The sequence below is a fragment of the Somniosus microcephalus genome, chromosome 3, assembly GCF_052327205.1.
Source record: "Somniosus microcephalus isolate GS21.2 chromosome 3, FLI_Smic_1.0, whole genome shotgun sequence".
NCBI lineage: Eukaryota > Metazoa > Chordata > Chondrichthyes > Squaliformes > Somniosidae > Somniosus > Somniosus microcephalus.
This window is the reverse complement of record NC_140989.1, coordinates 244,614,131-244,635,594: the sequence shown is the minus strand read 5'-3', so window position 1 is coordinate 244,635,594 and position 21,464 is coordinate 244,614,131. Positions and strand designations below refer to the sequence as shown.

The following is a 21,464-nucleotide window of genomic DNA, read 5'->3' as shown; positions in this document are numbered from 1 at the left end:
AATGTCCCGTTACTGTCTCCTTAATAATGGACTCTAACATTTTACCAACCACAGATGTTAGGCTAACAGGTCTATAGTTTCCAGCCTTCTGCCTACTACCCTTTTTAAATAAGGGTGTTACATTAGCAGTTTTCCAATCTGCCGGGACCTTTGCTGAGTCCAGTGAGTTTTGGAAAATTATTACCAATGCATCCACAATCCCTACCGCTACTTCCCTCAAGATCCTGGGATGCAAGCCATCAGGTCCAGGGGATTTATCCGCCTTGAGTCCCATTATTTTACCAAGTACCACTTCCTTAGTGATTTTAATCGTATTTAGTTCCTCCCCCCCTAGAGCCCCCTGTTTGTCCAGTGTTGGGATATTCTTAGTGTCCTCTACTGTAAAGACTGATACAAAATAATTGTTCAGTGTTTTTGCCATCTCCATGTTTCCCACCATTAATTTCCCGGTCTCATCCTCTAAGGGACCAACATTTACTTTAGCCACCCTTTTTCTTTTTATATAACTATAGAAACTTTTACTGTCTGTTTTTATATTTTTTGCTAATTTACTTTCATAATCTATCTTCCCTTTCTTAATCAATCTTTTTGTTATTTTTTGCTGTCTTTTAAAGACTTCCCAATCTTCCATCCTCCCACTAGATTTGGCTACCTTATATGCCCTTGTTTTTAGTCGGATACTATCCTTAATTACTTTACTTAGCCACGGATGGCTATCTTTTCTTTTACACCCTTTTTTCCTCAGTGGAATATATTTTTTTTGGAAGTTGTAAAATAACTCCTTAAATGTACACCACTGGTCATGTACCGTCTTACCCTTTAATCTATTTTCCCAGTCCACTCTAATTAATTTCGCTCTCATACCTTCATAGTCTCCTTTATTCAAGCTCAGCACGCTTGTTTGAGATCCAACCTTCTCACCCTCTAATTGAATATGGAACTCAACCATGTTATGGTCACTCATTCCAAGGGGATCCTTTACTAGGACATTTTTAATTAATCCTGTCTCATTACACAGGACCAAACCTAAGGTTGCTTGCCCCCTGGTCGGTTCAGTTACATACTGCTCAAGAAACCCATCCCTAATACACTCAATGAACTCTTCCTCAAGGCTGCTCTGCCCAATTTGATTTGTCCAGTTAATATGATAATTAAAATCCCCCATAATTATAGCTGTTCCCTTATTACAAGCCTCAACTATTTCCTGATTAATACTCCGTCCAACAGAGTTGCAACTGTTCGGAGGCCTATAGACTACACCCACTAGTGTTTTTTTCCCCTTATTATTCCTTACCTCCACCCAAACTGTTTCACTATCCTGCTCCTTTGACCCAATATCATTTCTCTGTATTATAGTGATTCCTTCCTTTATTAACATAGCCACCCCACCTCCTCTCCCTTCCTGCCTGTCCTTCCTGATTGTTAAATAACCTGGTATGTTTAATTCCCAGTCATGGTCACCCTGCAGCCATGTTTCTGTAATGGCCACAAGATCATACCCATATGTCATTATTTGTGCCGTTAACTCATTCATTTTGTTACGAATGCTACGTGCATTCAGATAAAGAACTTTCAAATATGTTTTGTAACACTTAGTTCCTGTTTTTTCCCTTTTTAGTACTTTACTTTTTACTCCATACCTTCTGTCCCTTCCTGACACATTCTGTTTTTTAATTCCCCCACTGCTACCTAAGTCTATGACCTTCTCTGTTGTCATTTCTATTATTTGCTCTCTAGAAACCCCCCCCCCCACTAATTAGTTTAAAGCCCTCTCTACAGCCCTAGTTATATGATTCGCCAGGACTCTAGTCCCAGCACTGGCCAAGTGGAGTCCGTCCCAACAGAACAGCTCCCTCCTGTCCCAGTACTGGTGCCAGTGTCCCAAGAAGCAAAACCCATTTCTCCCGCACCAGTCTTTGAGCCACGCATTTAACTCTTTAATTTTATTTATTCTAGCCAAATTCGCTCGTGGCTCAGGTAATAACCCAGAGATTATTACCCTTGAGGTTCTGTTTTTTAATTTGACCCCTAGCTGCTCATACTCCTTTAACAGAACCGTCTTCCTTGTCCTATCTACGTCGTTTGTACCAACATGGACCACGACAACTGGATCCTCCCCCTCCCACTGCAAGTTTCTTTCCAGCCCAGAAGAGATGTCCTTAACCCTGGCACCAGGCAGGCAACACAGCCTTCGGGACTCCCGCTCTTGACTGCAGAGAACCCTATCTATCCCCCTAATGATACTATCCCCTACCACTACAACATTTCTTTTTACTCCCTCCACTTGAATGGCCCCCTGTACCACGGTGCTGTGGCCAGGTTGCTCATCCTCCCTGCAGTCCCCGCTCCCGCCCTCACAGGGAGTAAGAACCTCGATCCTGCTGGACAAGAACAAGGGCTGCATCTCCTTCAACACTACATCCTGGATCCCTGTACCTTCCTCACTCGTAGTCACACCGTCCTGTCCCTGACCACGGACTACATCTGCAGTAATTAACTTCATAGGTGTGACCATCTCCTGAAACATAGAGTCCAGGAACTTCTCCCCCTCCCTGATGTGTCGCAGTGTCCGAAGCTCGGTCTCAAGCTCCATAACATGGAACTTGAGTTCCTCTAGCAGCAAACACTTGTCGCAGATGTAATCACCGTTAGCCTCAATGGGGTTCCCCGGCTCCCACATCTCGCAACAGTAACACATCACCTGCTCCATTCTATATAATTAATTAAATTTCTTATTATTAGTTATGAAGACCCTGCCCGGATATATATGATAATATCACACCACTATTCAATAGGACTTACCAACTTAAAGGTATGAAAGAGAAGAGAAGGAAGAAAACCAACCAACCAGCTGATCACCAACCTCCTCCTTGAATACTGTCTGTGGAGCCTGTTTGGTTGACTCGTCTCGCTGCTCCGCCTCCGCAGTGCTGTCTGAGGGAAGGTAAGGAGTGGGGCTAATGTTGAAAGGGAATTGGGGTCACTGGGATCACATTCGGATGTCTCGATCCCGGATATCCCGGCCAGAAAGGGGCTGTCTGGGTTGCATCCTTCCTTCTGCTTCTTACTCTTCTGCATCTTCCTCTTCCCTCTGCGAGTGGATGCTGTAAATCTGAAATAACAGCATAAAATGCTGGAAATACTCAGCAGGTCAGGCAACATCTCGACCTGAGATGTGAACTCTGTTTCTTTCTCCACGGATGTTGCCTGACCTGCTGAGTATTTGCAGCATTTTCTGTCTTCTCAGAGAACTTCCTTTACCATCCGAGGCCTTGCAAGCATCCAGCAGCACTCACTGCACTCCCTGCACACTTAAAAAACTTTTAACATGTATTGCACCAAGCCACTACTTCAATAAAATATAAAAAATTCCAGTCCAAAAGCTTAAATGCAAACTTACCTGAAAGATGTGTGTGTCCCTTTAAGAGGTGCTGACAGCATCTCTGTCACTCTGCTGAACACCGGGTTTTCACGGTGCGCTTAGGACCCAGCGCTGAACTCGGTGCTAAGGTTGCAGTTCGCTGAGGTGACGTTAAGTCGGCGTTGCACGGTGACTGACGTCACCCTCTCTTAATTTACATTTCCAGGGCCAGCGCTGCAACAGCGCTAAGTCCCTCACCAAAATGGCAGTTGCTGAGTGCTGCGCCAGAGAAGGGCGCTAGAGTGGCGGTCACCATTTTTAGACCAGATCGGGGCGAAAACTCGTGGTGGTAAGTGGGCCAATTTCAGCCTGGTAAGAAGGTGTCTAAGAAGTAATCGTGGAGAGAGATACAAGGTAGTTAAGGGTCTGGAAATACTGTAGTAAATCCAGAATATTATTTTAAAGTAACTTGTGAGAGTAGGACAAGGTTCAAACTAGTAAAAGGAAAATTTAGGACTCATATCAGGAAGTTCTTCACACAAAGAATGATCAACACCTGGAAAGGACTCCTGGAGGAAAAGATCTGGAATCATTTAAGAAGCAATTCAATGCTGCAATGGGGAGAACTGTAGATTGCTTTAGGTTTAATTACCTTGTGACGTTGTGATTTGTGAAGATATGCATACTGGACAAACAGTACTAAAAGTGTCCGATGGTAATATGCATGACTTTTACTGATGCTCTTGAATGATTCGAGGGCAGTGGAGGCAAAAACTTGTGTATCATTCAGGAGGTAGCTGGATGATATACTGGGGGGGAACTGTAGGTTGTTATGGAAAGATAAACCCGATGGCCTCCATCTTTTATACATTTGTGATTATGAAGGTCTGATTAGGATCGCTAGGGGTTTTGTGGCAAAAAGAGGTAAAATATTGAAGCAATGATTTCCAAATTCTACCATATAAAATCTAAATTCCCGTAGTAATTAGGAACTAACTACTACAGAATTTTGGGCTAAATATAAGCATCGTGGGGCCTCTCAATCCAGGGCTACTGCCATAATGGAGTCTGTCAAGTTTCAAATTATGAAAAGTAAAGGCAAGCTACTATGTGCTTCTCATGAGTTGATGGATGAGAAGGATTAATCTGATTAAGCAACAGTAAGAAAAAGTATTCGAAGTCATCTCTTCAGTGCCAATCTATTACATGTTGTTTATTTTTACCCATCTGTCTTAAGCATTAAAGATGTGTTTCACATTTATTCACAATGGGCTGGATACTCCGGTCCCTATGGGTGGGTACGCGCTGTGTACTCACCCGTAGGGACATCAGAAATGCTGGTTTTAGGCATGCACTGCGCATGCGCTGGAAACCGGCTTTTCCGATCTGTCAAGAAAGCTCTTGACAAATCCTCCGGCTGTCCTGGGAGAAGGGCCTCTGCGGGCGGAGAGCTCTGCTTTTTGGTCTTCCTGTCAAATGTATGAAGGGAGATTCCCTTCTCTGATTGGCTCCCCATGGCCCATGTGATCCCAGGGACGCTGCGAACTACCTGCGCCTCTGGGATACGTGGGCCCTGCACACTGGCAGTTTGGAGAGGCCTAGCATCGGAACTGTGCACCTCCCGGGAGCCCTCGGGTAAGGGCACAGATTTTTCCAGATCGCAGCCCTCCGTCCATGGGAGGCCTGTGATCGGAATATCTGGGCCATTAAGTTCCAGCTGATATTAACTCACGACTGCATTCAAATCACTGCCACTGTTAACAATGGAGAGAGCATTGAATTTCCAAAGATTTTTTTTTCTTTCTTAGCAGGAGCATATTCTCTCTACAGTTTGCAGTTCCAGGTACCTTCCAGATATCCCGACAAGCCGTGGCCCCGAATTTCCTGAATTGCACCCACGCAGAAATTACATTGAAATTTATGCCGGTTGCTGAGCCGATCTTGCCAATGGGAACTTGAGCCTGAATTTCCTGGGGCGCTCTTTTGCCCGTGCCCAATTGTGAAAACCATCGTACAACAAATGCAAATACGAAAGGAGTAATGGTGGGTGGGCTGCGGTCTTCTGCCTTGATGCCTCACTCTTGCAGCCTTTTTGCCTCTGCTGCTTCTCTTCCTCTGCATTAATGGGGCAGTAATTCCTCCCCAAACGTGTGAGTACGGAAGGGGTACTCACGCGTCTGGCCGGAGGAAATGCCGGTTTTCAGCATGCACAGGCGCATGCGCTGAAAACCGGCATTTCCTCTCCTCTAACCCAAGAGGTGAAGAGGCTAGCGCGTGCGCTGTAGGGGGCAGCGCGTGCGTCTTGGATTTCCTCTGTTTTGGGGGATTTGCGCATGTGTAAAGGCCTCCGGTCTTTACGCTTGTAAAAAGCACACGTAAGTATTTATTTTTATAGGTAAGTGGTGTTTTAGTGCAATTTAGAATTTTTTTTCCCACAGGTTTATTATTTTAAAGAATCTACAATAAGGTAAGTTTAGTTTTAGACCCTTTTTATTAAAAATTTATTTTTTTCAAAAAAAAAAATTATTGTTTAAATTATTTTTTTAAACTTATTTATACTTAATTTAATGATTGGGATGTTTTTTAAAATTTTATTTAAAGTTTAAGTAGTGTTTTGGGGTGCTGTACTTCTCATGAGTTTGACAGTTCTTACTCTCAAACTTATGAATGAAGTTTCCCCTCCCCTGATTGGCTGAACAGTGCTCACCTGATCCCAGCCGGCACATCGCACTAACTACGCCGCTGGGTCAGGTTAGCACAGCGCGCCGACATCAGAACCGGGCCACTGACAGGAAATCCACTGCGGGCCAGGTTTCAGATGTCGGCGCGCCGGGTAAGTGCACATCGGGGGCTTGCATGCGCGGCAAGCCCCCGACACCAAGTTCTGGGCAGAGCAGAGGTACACCTGTTCTAGAAGCTTAGTCCTTCTGAATGCGTGTGGGGATGGGGGTGGTTCAAATAATTTCAGGCGCACTGAGACTGGCCGAACTTTGATTCCTTATACTGCAGGTCTCAGTAAAAAAAAAACATTGTGATGGAAATTGCGATCAAACTCCAGAGATCTCAGTTACGCCGATTTCAAATGACTTCAGGCCATGCTGTGGTTAATTTTGGGTATAAATCTACGCCAGCGCATTATTCATGTAATTTGCATGAGCTGGTCTTTGGCGTTTGGGTGGAGCTATGGAAATGAGTGGCAGAGAGTCTCGGCAGCTGTATCTCAGAAACGGCAGAAACAATCAGGGAAATCCGTGGGTAACGATGTTTCAATGGAAAACTGGCAAAAATTAGTTACATGCAAATTTCCTCAGAAAAAAAAACATGTGACTCCCCGCTTATGTTATGGTTATGCTGAAATTTTCCAGGAAATTCTGGGCCACGGTGTTTTTTTTTCTCACTCTATCTCTCTACTGCACCTTCCTTAGCGAGGATGATTCCCTATTTTGAGAAAGAGAGAGAGAGAGAATAGAGTACAGGATCAGAGCAAGGAGATTGTATGGAGTACGGAGATTGTGTCATTAATTCATTTTCAGGATAATTTGCATTTAGGGAGATTGGTATTGCATCAAACCCGTGAAATACCTGGCCTGCGAGTGCCTGATATTGTTACTGGGTGCAAGATAGAATGAATATTCTACTCCCCAGTACTGCCCATCGCCAACCTTAAGACATACAGTATATGGAAATCCCAATCTTAAGAGGTGACAACTCACCATTCTTTATTCTCAAAAGGTCTCTCTGGATCCTCCTCTGTTCTTTGATCATTCTGTTGATGCAATAAAACCTTGCCTCCTCCAGATCGTGTAATCCATTCCTGAGCCTGGCTTCTGCACGTTTGGACTCCCGCCTCTCTGCCTCCAGCTGCTTTGTTATGTCCCCCTCTAAAATGTGCGATTTAAGACGTTGCATTTTCTTGGTGGAAGCTGCAAAGTGAACATTAGTAGCCACACTGTAGATTGACACCTATGCAAAGACAATCATGCAAATATTGGGACCAATCCTTATTAAAAGCACAGCAACAGAAAATACTTTAGGTACCACTTGGGCACATTTGGTGATTGAGATCTGAAGGTTTTCAATCTGTGTTTGGAACATAGGAAGGAAGGAACATAGGAACAAGAGTGGGTCATTGAGCCCGTTCCACCATTCAATTCGAACATGGCTGATCTGTATCTTAACTCCATTTACCCACCTTGGTTCTGTAACCTTTAATACTCTTGCCTAACAAAAATCTATCAATCTCAGTTTTGAAATTTTCAATTGACCCCTAGCCTCAACAGCTTTTTGAGAGAGAGACAGAGGGCAGGATTTTCATTGGGCCATGGAGACAGGATTGGAGGCGTGTGGGGGGTTAAAATCTTGAAATCGGGGGGCACGAACCCATCCCGCCTCCATGCCAATTTCAAAGGAGGCGGATACCTGACCTGTGCTGGGACCCGCCTCCCTGAGGCGGGAAGGGGATTAGTGCCAATTAACTGCCTGTTAAAATAGGGATTAGGCTAAAAACTGCCTGTTAACAGGTAGTTAACAGGCAGTTTTTAGCCTAATCCCTACTTTTATCCCTGAAGTGTGGGATTCTCGACGGCTCCAAACCACGCCAAGTTAGCGAGGCGAACTGTCGGGCTGAAGGGCTTGGAGGGTTCGAGATGTCCGGATTTCAGGTGAGTGATGAGTTCAGAGATAAGTGTGTTTGGTGTGTGTAAAGTGTTTAAAGAAGTTTTACTTACATTTACTTACCTTTACAGCCTTCCTTTCTTTGGGTCTCGGGAGTCCCTCATCTCACCGCTACAGAAAGCAGAATGGCCGCGAGCTGTCAAAAGTTGCAGCATTCAGCTTTCTGTTCTGGAGAGATCTCTAAATCAGCCTGAGAGGAAGGAATTAACTTGGAGTACAGATTGTCAGTGTTTGACAGCTTCAAACAGCTGTCAAACGCTGATAATTCATCTGTCAAAAGCTTTTGACTGATGAAATGTCAATCTGTGATGTGACCTGTTGCCGGGTGGCCCTTAATTGGCCTGCTGAGCCCACTGGGCGGGCTTAACAAGGTCAATCAAGTGAAAATCACATGGGTTGGCCACAACTCGATGGAGGCGGGACTACAACCCCGAAAGTTGTAGTCCCGCCTCCTACATTCCTCCTCAATCAAAATCCAGCCTAGAGAGTTGCAGATTTCCACTACCCTTTGTGTGAAGCAGTGCTTCCTGACATCACCCCTAAACTGCTTGGCTCTAATTTTAACATTCTGCCCCCTTGTTCTGGACTCCCCCCCCCCCACCCACCAGAGGAAATAGTGTCTCTCCGTCTACCCTACCAACTCCTTCAATCATCTTAAACACCTCAATTAGATCACCCTTAATCCTCTACAGTGAAGGGAATACAAGCCTAGTCTATGCTTCCTGTCCTCAGAATTTAACCCTTTTAGCCCCGTTATCGTTCTGGTGAATCTGCGCTGCACCCACTCCAAGGTCATTATAGCCTTCCTGAGGTGTGGTGTCCAGAACTGAATGCAATTCTCTAAATGGGGTCTAACCAGAGCTTTATATAACTGTAGCATGACTTCCATCCCTGTGTATTCCAGCCCCCTTAAGATAAAGGCCAACATTAATTATGATAAAAGCCTTTTTAATTATGAGTAAATAGTTAGAGTAGGATCAGTAACTGGAGGAGGGGCAGTGAACAGCTTCAAGGACAGTTTTGTGTATATTTGTTTCCATAGCTGAGGCTGGCATTTGGATTTATAACAATGAGGTTTGGCAATCAGTAGTTCACTAAGACTCAAATGGTTCAGGACTAGATCTGATAAAAAGACATTCAGGGGTAAAAATTGAGTCACGCCCCGAAAAAATTAGCGCCCCACGGCCGAAATTCATCGGTAACGCCCCAAGAGGGAAGCGGGATGTTACTGGAAGCGCCCTGCCTCCCTTTTGGGGTGCTGCAAGTGAATATCGCGGTGTACGTGCCGCAGTACTGCTGGCCTACCTCCTCTTCTTAAAGTGGAGGGGCCTTGCAAGTGCAACCCAGGGCCCAGCTGGGCCACCAGGGATCGGAGTGCCGGCAAAGGATTAATTAGCAATCTTGTTGTGCGAGGCCCCTTCGGCCAGAGCGATCATAATATGATCGAATTCTTCATTAAGATGGAGAGTGAAATAGTTGACTCAGAGACTAGGGTCCTGAATTTAAATAAAGGACACTATGATGGTATGAGGTGCGAGTTGGGTAGGATTGATTGGGGAATGTCACTCAAAGGGTTGATGGTGGATGGGCAATGGCAAACATTCAAAGATCGCATGGATGAACTACAGAATTTGTTCATTCCTGTTTGGCATAAAAATAAAACAAAAAAGGTGACTCAACCGTGGCTAACAAGGGAAATTAGAGATAGCATAAGATCCAAGGAGAGGACATATAAATTGGCCAGAAAAAGCAGTAAACCTGATTTTGGGTGCAGTTTAGGATCCAACAAAGGAGGACAAAGGGATTAATTAAGAGGGGGAAAATAGAGTATGAGAGTAAGCTTTCAGGGAACATAAAAACTGATTGTAAAAGCTTTTATAGATATGTGAAGAGAAAAAGATTGGTGAAGTCAAACATAGGTCCCTTGCAGTCAGAATCAGGGGAATTTATAATGGGGAACAAAGAAATGGCAGACCAATTAAATACATACTTTGGTTCTGTCTTCACAAAGGAGGACACAAATAATCTCCCAGAGATGGTGGGGAACATAGGGTCTAATGAAAGGGAGGAACTGATAGAAATCAGTATTTGTAGGGAAATGGTATTAGGGAAATTGATGGGATTGAGGGCTGATAAATCCCCAGGGCCTGATAATCTACATTCTAGGGTACTTAAGGAAGTGGCCCTAGAAATAGTAGATGCATTGCGGGTCATCTTCCAAAATTCAATAGACTCTGGAACAGTACCCATGGATTGGCTGGTAGCTAATGTTACCCCACTGTTCAAAAAGGATGGTAGAGCGAAAATGGGGAATTACAGACCGGTAAGCCTGACATCGGTAGTGGGGAAAATGCTAGAGTCCATTATAAAGGATGTAATAGCAGAGCACTTGGAAAAAAGTGACCGGATCGGACAAAGTCAACATGGATTTACAAAAGGTAAATCGTGCTTGACCAATCTACTGGAATTTTTTGAGGATGTAACTGGTAAAATAGATAAGGGAGAACCAGTGGATGTGGTGTATTTGGATTTTCAAAAGGCTTTTGATAAGGTACCGCATATGAGATTAGCGTGTAAAACTAAGGCACATGGGATTGGGGGCAAGGTATTGACTTGGATAGAGAACTGGTTGGCAGACAGAAAGCAAAGAGTTGGAATAAACAACTCTTTTTCTGAGTGGCAGGCAGTGACTAGTGGGGTACCGCAGAGATCGGTCCTTGGACCCCAGCTATTCACAATATATATTAATGATCTGGACGAGGGAACTAGATATAATATCTCCAAGTTTGCAGATGACACAAAGCTGGGTGGGCATGTGTGCTGTGAGGAGGATGCAGAGAAACTCCAGTATGATTTGGACAGGTTGGGTGATTGGGCAGAAGCATGGCAGATGCAATATAACGTGGATAAATGCGAGGTTATCCACTTTGGCGTCAAAAACAGGAAGGCAGATTATTATCTGAATGGCAATAGATTGGGAGAAGGGGAAGTGCAACGAGACCTGGGCATCCTTGTGCACTAGTCGCTGAAAGTAAGCATGCAGGTGCAGCAGGCGGTTCAGAAGGCAAATGGTATGTTGGCCTTCGTAGCGAGAGGGTTTGAGTACAGGAACAAGGATGTCTTGCTGCAGTTGTACAAGGCCTTGGTGAGACCACATCTGGAGTATTGTGTGCAGTTTTGGTCGCCTTATCTGAGGATTTGCCATGGAAGGGGTGCAGCGAAGATTCACCAGGCTGATACCTGGGATGGCAGGAATGACATATGAGGAGAGATTGGGTCGATTGGGCTTGTACTCGCTGGAGTTTAGAAGAATGAGAGGGGATCTCATCGAAACTTATAAAATTCTAACAGGACTGAACAGACTAGATGCTGGAAGGAAGTTCCCGAAGGCCGGGGAGTCCAGAACCAGGGGTCACAGTCTAAGGATAAGGGGTAAGCCATTTAGGACAGAGATGAGGAAGAATTTCTTCACCCAGAGAGTGGTGAACCTATAGAATTCTCTGCCAAAGAAGGCAGTAGAGGCCAATTCATTAAATATATTCAAGAAGGAGTTGGATATATTTCTTAAGGCTAAAGGGATCAAGGGATATGGAGAGAAGGCAGGGACAGGGTACTGAATTTGGATGATCAGCCATGATCTTATTGAATGGCGAAGCAGGCTCGAGGGGCCGAATGGCCTACTCCTGCTCCTATCTTCTATGTTTCTATGTAAGAGAAGTGCCGGGCTCAGGGAGCGCAGCTAGCACTTCGCGGTGTGGCTTCAGAGGAGGCCGGGGATGGCAGAGGGGGCAGGTTCTGGCAGGTGCTGGCAGGCGGCCAGCAACAAAAATGGCCTTCCGGCACCTTCCCTTTAATTAGCGCTGCCCCGGCCACAGGTAGCCCCCCCTGACCCCGTTGGACATAGCGTCCGGCGGTAAGTCAGGCGGCACTACCGAAAATCGCGGCCGGTGCGCGAGCGAGGCGCTGCGCACGGCGACGATGTCATCGCCGATGGCACAGCGCCGCGGGACGCCAACGGTTACCGCCACTGCTAACCTCCCGCTGAATTTTGCGGGAGGCGTTGGCGGCGCCACGACCGGGCGCTAGTTGCTTTCCAGTAAAATCAAGAAGTGAGTAAAATCTGTATTGAACCATTAACTCAGAAGTAGACACTGAACAACTGTTATGTGCTGTGTCCTTGAACCAGCGCAGGCTGCTGTTCGAATCTGCCCAGTCCAGTTGTGTGAGTGTTGCTAGCTCGCTGTCTAACACAAATTCACGACTCTTTACCTTAGCTGCAGCGGTCGACAGCGTAGGGGCAAATTCCTGTTAAAACCATCGAGCAGAATCTCAAACAAAGACTCTTGCAGTGTTTCGAAATGCTCACTTACTTATTATTGATTTTTTCCCCTCGGTTTGTGACATTATCTTTACTGGCTATTAATCCTTCTGGCTATTAATCCTTCTATAAAAGGAAACTACCCTGATAACAATGAGAAATAACAACAGAAAACGCTGGAAAAACTCAGCAGGCCAGGCAGCATCCGTGGAGAGAGAAACAGAGTTAACGTTTCAGGTCGAAGACCTTTCATCAGAACTCTGTGGATTTCCTCATGTTTGTTGCATTCCGTATTTTTAGTGGGGTAGCATTGGCTGGACTCTTATTGTCTCTGTACATTGCAACATTTAATTCCCCCTCCGCCTCCGAGCAATTTTCCCAGAATCGGGGTTTCAGACCCCGTTTCCATCCCACCTCCAAGAGGAGGGATAGGCCCTTAAGGCCCTTAACAACCAGTTAACTGCCTCTATAATCCCATTTTGAGAGGCCTTTCTGATTTTAACACTTTTCCCCCATCCTGCACGTCTCCTCTGGAACACGCCAGTTAATCCTGGTGGCCTCACAAGTGGATTGCTTACTAACAGCTGCAGCTCCACCATTAAAAAGTAGTTTTCACCAATGATCATTTGCAGGTGGCAGAACTTTGTTGTCACAGGTCTGGGGGAGCTTTTAGCAGGCCTACACATTGTTGTGGAAGTTCGGAGCCTGACACCCATCTCCAATGTGACCTCCTGGGAAACCCCTCTCCCCACTTTGACTGAGCGCTTCCTCAACTGAAGCATATACCAGAAGCATGGGAACCATTTATTTCCTTTCCTCCTGGACATCAGATTCAGACGAAGACCAGCCATGGCAGCAGCAGAACCATGAACAACAGCAGCACCAACAACAGGAGCGCCAAGCTGCTGCTCACCCACCTGAAGCTGCACAGGCCAGCAGGCGCTAGCACGCGACCACATTACTGCCTGGGATGCAAGGGATGCACTCATGTTGGCCAGATTTGCTTAGCCTACACAATCAAACACTTTTGCCTCGCACCTTCTTACCAGAGCATCGACAATGGACAAGAACCTACGGATTCCTATCACTCTGACCACCATACTGACAATTGCAAGTCGCTCTAAGCCCTCAATGTGGAAGTCCCATTTGCGAAATGACACAGGCCACGACTTCAACAGTTTGCCATCAGAATTTTTTTTATCACAGCAAGCAACTGATCGCGTTTCAAAAATAAACACAACATAACACCCAAGTGACTACCTTTGTGACTACTTGTGCATTATCTTCTCTTACGCATGCTCCTACGTGGTACTTCCCCTGTAGCTTCAGCAGATGTGGAGGCCCCTTGCTCACTTTCTTGCTGCTCCTGTCTTGACACTTTTGGCGGCCGTCCTCTGGGGTTGCGAACCTGTGAGGGCTCGGCAACAGTCTGCTGCTCCTGCGGCTGTGCAGGGGATGAGACGCCCATCTCAGTTGGGTGAGGACTCTGGTGGGGCTCTGACCGAGGGCTTTGCAGTGGCATGGTCGTGTGAGCACTTGGAGAGGAGCCCCCACTTCCTTCTTGTCTGCTACCAACATCCCTCTCATGGGAAAGCCCCACTTCCGAGCTAGCAAGTGGCTTGACAACACCTTGCTGCACCTCAGGGGGGCCATGAGGGCCCATTTCTGCACTGGAAGTCCTACTCCAGAGGACTTCCATGAAGGTCTGGTTTCTATGCTCAATAGCTGACCATCGCTCCTCAAGAGATGCCAGTCTATTCTGAACAATGACCATGTTTTCAACACTCTGATGACTTAGCTCCTCCATGGCCATAGCCATCCTTTTCTCTACCATAGCCATCCTTTCCACAGAGGTTGCCATCCTTTCCGTGGTGATGCGTTCATGCGCCAATGCCTCCACAAAGGCTCTGCTCATGTTCGCGATGGACTCCTCCATTCGCTCCACACTCTCAGCGATCCTGGAGACAAAGCCTGCCAGAGACTCCTGCACCTGTTCCTGGAGTTCCAGCATCGCCTTCTGGATGGACCTGGAGGCACAGGGTCGACATGCAGCTGAGCCGAGCTGGCAGAGTCCTGCGCCCTCCGATGAGGACTCTCCACTGCTGTCCCTGTCTCCACCATCTGCTGATGCTCACTTGTGAGCTGTGATACACCAGGTGACAACACTACTCTATCTCGCGAAGGTCCCACCGAGGTGTGAGTGTCTGCGCTGGTGCTGGGTGTGCTGAATTCTGTTGATGCTGTGCCCTCAGAGGTTGCAGCTTCCTCTGAGGAGTCTTTAAGCTCAGTCTCTTCTTCCTGGCTAGGGGGGCGGGGGATGTTGATGGTCCTGTGGGGGAGTAAAGGAAAGAGTTAGAGATGTGAGGTCAAGGTTACATGCACATTGAATTGTTTAGATGATCATAAGTCAATCTGTTAGAGCATCAGAATCATTATCAGTCACTCATGCAATGTCAATGAGAGAGATTCCAAACTATTCTGTCACCAGCTTGCTGTGATGCGCCTGTCTGTCCGTCCCCCACTTGCGAATCTTCCTCGATACCGTTGATTTCCAGGGCTGCCTCCTCTGAGGTGGTGAGCTGGGCTACTGAGTGTGGCCCTTCTCCTGTCCTCGCTCTTTCCCTCTTATTGTGGGCTCTCTTTTCCTGGAATGAGGGACACAAGTGGAGTTTGAGTGAGAATGAAGGAGTGAGTGTAGAGAATCCATAGCATAGAGGCTTAGAAGGGGACCAAGGGCCCTCCCTGTGTGTTGTAAGTTGTTGTCATTGCAGCACAGTGATAGGGACTGTGAGGGCTGCATGGTCGAATAGTTAAGTGAATGTGACCATAGAGAGAGAGAGGGAATGGGTAAGGGTGCAGGGATGTCAGTGTCAAGTGGGATGTGGAGGAAGAGGTTGGCAAAGCAGAGTGCTGGTGAGGAGAGGCAATGGGGATCAGATTGAGGGTGATGAGAAAGTCATACTCACTTTTCCTGTGTGGAGAAGGCCATGAAACCTCTTCCTGCACTGCAGCCAGGTTCTGCGGCTCATAGAGATTGAGTTGACCTCCAGCCACACAGCTTTAGTCTGCTGGGGAGGCTTTTTCCTCCCTGAGGAAGGGAAGAGCACCTCCTTATTTGATCTTGCTCCCTCCACCGGAGCTTGGAGAGAGGCCTCATCGAACCTTGGAGCACACTTTGGCCTGCTGCTGGACATAGTTGCTGAATGAAGCGATCACAACAGTGGGCATAAAGTTTAAAGTCTCCAGAAGAAGCTAGGCTGCTGCAGGCCTTAAATCCAGTAACATTGATGATGTCATCGGAGGCGACTTTCTGTATGAAAAGACTCATTGGCCAAGGGTTTCCACACGCTGGAAATCAAATGTCCAATTAGGGAAAAATCGCACTTTTTTCCCACTTCACATCGGAGTCGTGGTCCTGACACGAAAACCACCTGACACGCCCCAGCCTGCCCCCAATGGCAAAATCCAGCCCAATGACTCTGTTGAGGCCTTCCACCCAAAACCTTATCCCATCTTTCTTATTTTCTTTCAGATGTTGACTAACCGAACCCATTCTGTATTTACAGCATTTTCAGTTTTGTTGTATTTTTGATTCATGGTTTTTCTGTTTATCCTGTAAGTTGAAGATTGACGATGTACTAACCACTTTCCACTGGTCATTTTCATCTCATGAGTGACAGCCATTAAAAATACCTCATACAATCGCTTTTACCCAGACACAAAAAAAAGCAGGACTGAATACTTTAAACAATGGTCTGTGCTCTTCTCTGTTGGCCCATGTATCAGTAATAAAGATGTACTCTTCTGTAGCACCTGTAATGCTTCACATTAAGCCCTAGTTAACAGAATCAGACATATTGGAGGTAGTTTTCACCTTCGCTACCAATAGGATAAAAACCGGACGGGTTCTACAACAGGCGGGTGATCCAGTCCACCAGGATTACCGCCCAGGCAGTGAGGGTGAAAAGTACCCCATTGAATTTCAACATTTTTTTCAGTACACTATGTATTAAGTACTGAGCAAAAGGTTCCCATTTTACAGTCTTATTTGCACGGTTTCCTTTTGGAGAGCTTGTGAATGTCTCCTGTTACCACATGAGGGCTCTTCACAAATGCATTTATGATTTCATTACATATTGCACCAAGGAGATCTTCCCCCATTTTATTCGAATAACCAGGGCAGAGCCAGAATCTTGGGATTGAGAAGAGGTAAGTGACTCACTTCCCAAGTGTTATTAAGCCAATACCAAAGCTTCTGTGACCCACAAAAATAAATTGCTCCAACATGCCTCTGTAAGTTTACTTCCTGATAGGTCCCATTGCTCTTTTCACCAACAAATTAGAGGAGAAAAACATCATTACACAACTTTGAAAGGATTCCTGTGTATGATTTTTCAGGATCCCCTTTACAATGATGTAAATATTTTCAATTCTTTTGTCGCCGAAAGATTGTCGGGTTTTAGTCCCGCCTCCATCAACTTCTGGCCAACCCACGCTATTTTCCCTTGATTGACCTTGTTAAGCCCGCCCAGTGGGTTTAGCAGGCCAATTAAGGGAAAGCCAGTTGCAGAGAACGTCGACGTATGACGTTTCATGTGTCAAAAAGTTTTGACAGATGAATTGTCATCGTTTGACAGCTCTGTGAAGCTGTCAAACACTGACATTCTCTGTAGTTTGATGAGGTCTTGAATTCAAGACCTCATCAAACCTCTTTCTTTTGCAGAAATAAGATGGTTGTTGCATTGGAGACTGCAACGGCCATCTGTCATCTCTGCCGTGGAGGTGCGAGACTTTCCGCATACACAGCGATTGAAGCCTGCAGGAAGAAACAAAGGTAAGTAAACTTTTTCTAACACTTTGCACTTACCTCAGATACTCAACTCTCCACACTTGAACCCATCACTCACCTCCACAGCACACTTTTGGAACTCGCAGACCCCTGCAGACCCACTACTCACCTCGCTGACCTGGCAGGTTTTGGAGCCTTCGGGAAGCCCGCACTTGTGAGTGCAAAAAGGGGATAATCCTATTTTCTGCTTGTTAACTACCTGTTAACAGGCAGTTAATTGATTTTAATCCCTTCCCGCCTCCAAGGAGACGGGACCCGGCACGGGTCAGGTACCCGCCTCCTGGCAAGATGGCATGGAGGCGGGTTGGGGGCAGGTTAGGCACCCGCTCCCAGATTCTGCCATTTTCCCAGCAGTCCTGCCTCCATACCCGCCTCCCCAGGGCTGGCAAAATCACCCCCATGGCTTCACGAGGATGGTCCTGGTCAAATTTTAGTATTATTTCTATTTTTTTGGGTACAGAAATATTTTTTTATTTTTATTAAAGCAAAGGTATTCTACATAAGTGCCACGTAGCTTTAAGTGATAAAAGGGAATTATCTGTACACTTACTAGTGTCTCTCAGTGCCTGCCATGTTTTATGCTTTCAAATGGCTTGTCATAGGCAGCATGGGCGCAGATATTTTGTACTGAATTCTCCCTTCTGTGACAAGAGAGAATAATGTCTGGTGTTGTGGTAAACAAGGCTCATGATATCACTGGGAAGGAACTATGTGAAGAGGGAATTCAACACAAAAGATCTGCTCCCAGGTTGAGTCTGACCAGTTTTAAACGAGAATAATGGATAACTGGAAGTGATTATAACTAGTCAGAAATCTAGAGGATGGCATAAACCATGAGAATGAAACTTGAGCAGTCTTTATTATTTGAATGACAAAACGTCTTGACATTAGTTTCAGTATTAATGATCTTACTGTTAATTGGCATCATGGTAGATGCTGAGGACCACTGTATGACTGAATTTTAACCATCTGTTAGGAACTCTTAAGGTGGGTGGTAAAACTGTGGACTTGAGATTATTTCTTTTTATAAACAAATAATTCTGCATATAGGACAAGCTAGGGTTATCTGTTGTTTCCTTGTGTTTTTATATAAGAAACTGGATATTGGCAGAGCTGTCTTTTCAGTTTTGTATTGTTCAGCCTGATCATGCAGGTCAACCAGATGTCTGCCATGCTTGGAAACCCATTACTGTAGTAGGTTTAATAGTCTCCAGACCAAGTCACTGAAAACTCTCTGTAGGAAGACACCCCACTTGACTAACTCCAAAGAGGTAAGCCTTGATTTTAATGCCAATGCACCCGGCGAAAATGGCCCATGGCGTGCCTGGGTTGGACTTACGCCCTGCCACATTTAACACTCCAATGGAGCCGAAAATGGAGCGTCCAATCCGAATGCATCCCGTTCTCACCGGGCACAGCTGAGTTTAAATTGGGGCTTCAATCTTTTGAATACACCTTTTTGTAGTGCCATGGTCATTTTTTTTATGTTAAAGGCACTATACAAGTGCAAATTGTTGTTGTTGAGTGCTTAGGCAGAGGTTGGCAGAGTCAAGGCTTAGGGGTCCCTGAGTGTGCACAGGGGTACTGACAGAATTTAATCAGATAAAACTGATCAGTCTTATACCAAAAGTGAGCACTGGTAAGTTTCCTGCTGTTGGTCCAGCTAGGACCACCAAACCGTTGGCTTGCAACGTTCTATGGAAATGAGTGAGAAAAATCCCGGCTCCCAGCAACAGGCCGACTCCTCTAGGTTCCATTAGCAAGATAGGGTGGCTGTTCAGTCATCAACACTGCCCTGTAATACTGCAGACCTGACTTGTTCTCAGCCATGGCTCAGTGCCTCTGAGTCAGAAGGTGGTGAGTTCAAGTCCCACTCCAGAGTCTTGAGCACAAAATCCAGGCTGACACTTGAGTGTAGTACCGAGGGAGTGCTGCACTGTTGGGGGTGCTGTCTTTCAGATGAGATGTTAAACCAAGATCCCATCTGCCCTCTCAGGTGAATGTAACAGATCCCATGGCACTATTTGAAGAAGAGCAGGGGGAGTTCACTCCAGTATCCTGGTCATTATCACATTGCTGTTTACATTTCCTACATTACAACAGTGATTACTAAAAAAAAAGCCAATAGAATAGCAGAAAAATAGCATTTGGGTAGAAATTCTGACAGCAAAGTTCACGTAGGGAGGGTGGAAACGATACAAAAGTCTGCAATAAATAAACGTTTTAATTAAAAATAAACAGGGTTTGTAGTTGGGAAGGTTAGCAATCACCGTACAGTAATCGCTGCACATCAAGGGGTTACTGGAGCACAGACACTAAACTGAAACACCTCCTTTCTCTCTCGCCTGGCCGCTCTTTTTATGTCACTTTCCCAGCCTGGTTTCTGTATGTCTCCTCCACCAGCTGTAATGTTCAAAGGAAGTTACACTTACCCAGGGAGGAGAAATAACATGGAATAAAACCCAGCTCACCTCCTTCTCTCTCTTCACAGAGAACCGGTGTTCCCGGGAGGTGGGAGGCGATGGGACCCGGCAGATGGAGTTTATGCTGTGGGTCGCATTGTGCCAAGTCTCTTCAGTGAGTGCTGGAGCTCTTGCCGCGCTGAAGCCCGCCTGCCTGGGCTGTCTCTTTGCTCACTCACTCGCTGCTACTGTTTGCCGATCCCAGCCCCTTGTATAAATCAGCACCTCACTGAATGGCCCGCTCCCTGGCCACCGGCCTTTTAAATTCAGCGTTGCCATTGGGAACGAGGCGTCCGTCAAATTTTTGACACGAGCCTATTCTTATTTCGCTGCAACGCTACTTAGTGAAAGTAAATTGGCCTGTGATGTGAGGAGGTGGAGGGAGGACCAATATAACGTTTTTCCCAATGCATGACAATAAGAGCTCTTAGTTTAAAAAACCCCATCAGGATCCGAAAAGAGGGGTCAATGTTTGCGGTAGAAACCTTTGCTCAGAAAGGGGTTCACATATTCTTGGGCAGAAGGGTCTTCGATGGTTCTCACTAAGGGTCTCCACTCAAATCTTAACCTTGTCCTTTCTCTTGCAGGGGCTGATGAACTAGCTGTGTATGTCAGATCTTCAACAAGTCCAGTCCTTTTATCTAAACCCCAGAGTCTAAATGGGGTAAAGGAGCAAAGGGATCTAGGGGCACAGATTCACAAATCATTAAAAGTAGCAACACAAGTTAACAAGGCCATACAACATGCAAACAAAGCACTGGGGTTCATCTCTAGAGGGCTAGAATTGAAAAGCAGGGCAGTTATGTTAAACTTGTATAGAACCTTGATTAGGCCACACTTGGAATACTGTGAACAGGTCTGCATATTACAAGAAGGATATAGAGGCACTGGAGAAGGTACAAAAAAGATTTACAATGATGATACCAGAACTGAGAGATTATCAGGAAAGGCTGAACAGGTTGGGGCTCTTTTCTCTAGAAAAGAGAAAGCTGAGGGGTGACCTGATAGAGATCTTTAAAATTATGAAGGGATTTGATTGGGTAGACATGGAGAAAATGGGGGTAATTTTAACCCCCGAATACAGGTGGGTTTAGGTCAGGTGGGAAGTTAAAATGTAAAACATCTCTAACCCGCCTTGGGCCCACTCACTTCTGGTTTTAACGGAGATGGACGGGGGCGACCAACCCACTCCCAGGAGACAGGACGCTCATTTAAATATTTTATTGAGGCTGCGTGCCTAAGATTTTATCTGTGTTTCAGGGAAACCCGGCAGCCAAAGGACTGTTAAAGGAGGCAAAGACTGCTGCAAGGAAAAGGCAAGTACTTTTAAAGCACTGCTTGTGGGCCAGAAGGAGCAGGAGTGCTTACCCCAGGCCCCCCCCCCACCGTGATTGGACCCCCTCCCCACGATCACCGACTCTCCCCCGACATCCAATCACTCCCTCTGATCTCTTCCACCGATCTCTCCCTCCGATCTCTCCCTCCAGTCTCTTTTCGAACCACCCGCGATCACCACCTGCCTGTTCAAACCACGCTGTACCCACCCCCTACCACCACCCCCCCCCCGCCCCATCTCATGATCTCTACCTCCAGCAGCATGAATCCTATCTGCTCCTGGCCTACGGCCTCTGCTACAACGTTCCCTGCCCGAAAGGGAGCCAAGCCTCTCAATCAGGCCGATTTCTGGGCAGGGATCATGTTAAAGAAAAAGCACACACTGTGGAGTCCACAATGTTCGCCAGGACTCCTCCACCCCGCTTGAAAATCCCGCCCAGGCAAATATCAGGGCCAATGTTTCCG

At 46.1% G+C, this 21,464-nt stretch overlaps 1 protein-coding gene across 2 annotated transcripts in view; it reads right to left on the bottom strand.

The window, feature by feature from the left end:
• The window catches only part of ccdc190 (coiled-coil domain containing 190), a 51,468-nt gene extending 31,575 nt beyond the window's left edge, over positions 1–19,893 (bottom strand). Inside the window, exons 1-2 of one of the 2 annotated variants that reach the window (XM_085982296.1) lie at positions 19,674–19,893; positions 7,075–7,324 (exon numbers count right to left, since the gene is read on the bottom strand). In XM_085982296.1, the coding sequence (XP_085838422.1) occupies positions 7,075–7,270 (196 nt within the window). In that variant the 5' untranslated portion in view covers positions 7,271–7,324; positions 19,674–19,893. The remainder of the gene's footprint in view (positions 1–7,074; positions 7,325–19,673) is intronic. The other variant, XM_085982297.1, reaches the window with a different exon arrangement.
• Between the last annotated feature and the right edge of the window lie 1,571 nt (positions 19,894–21,464).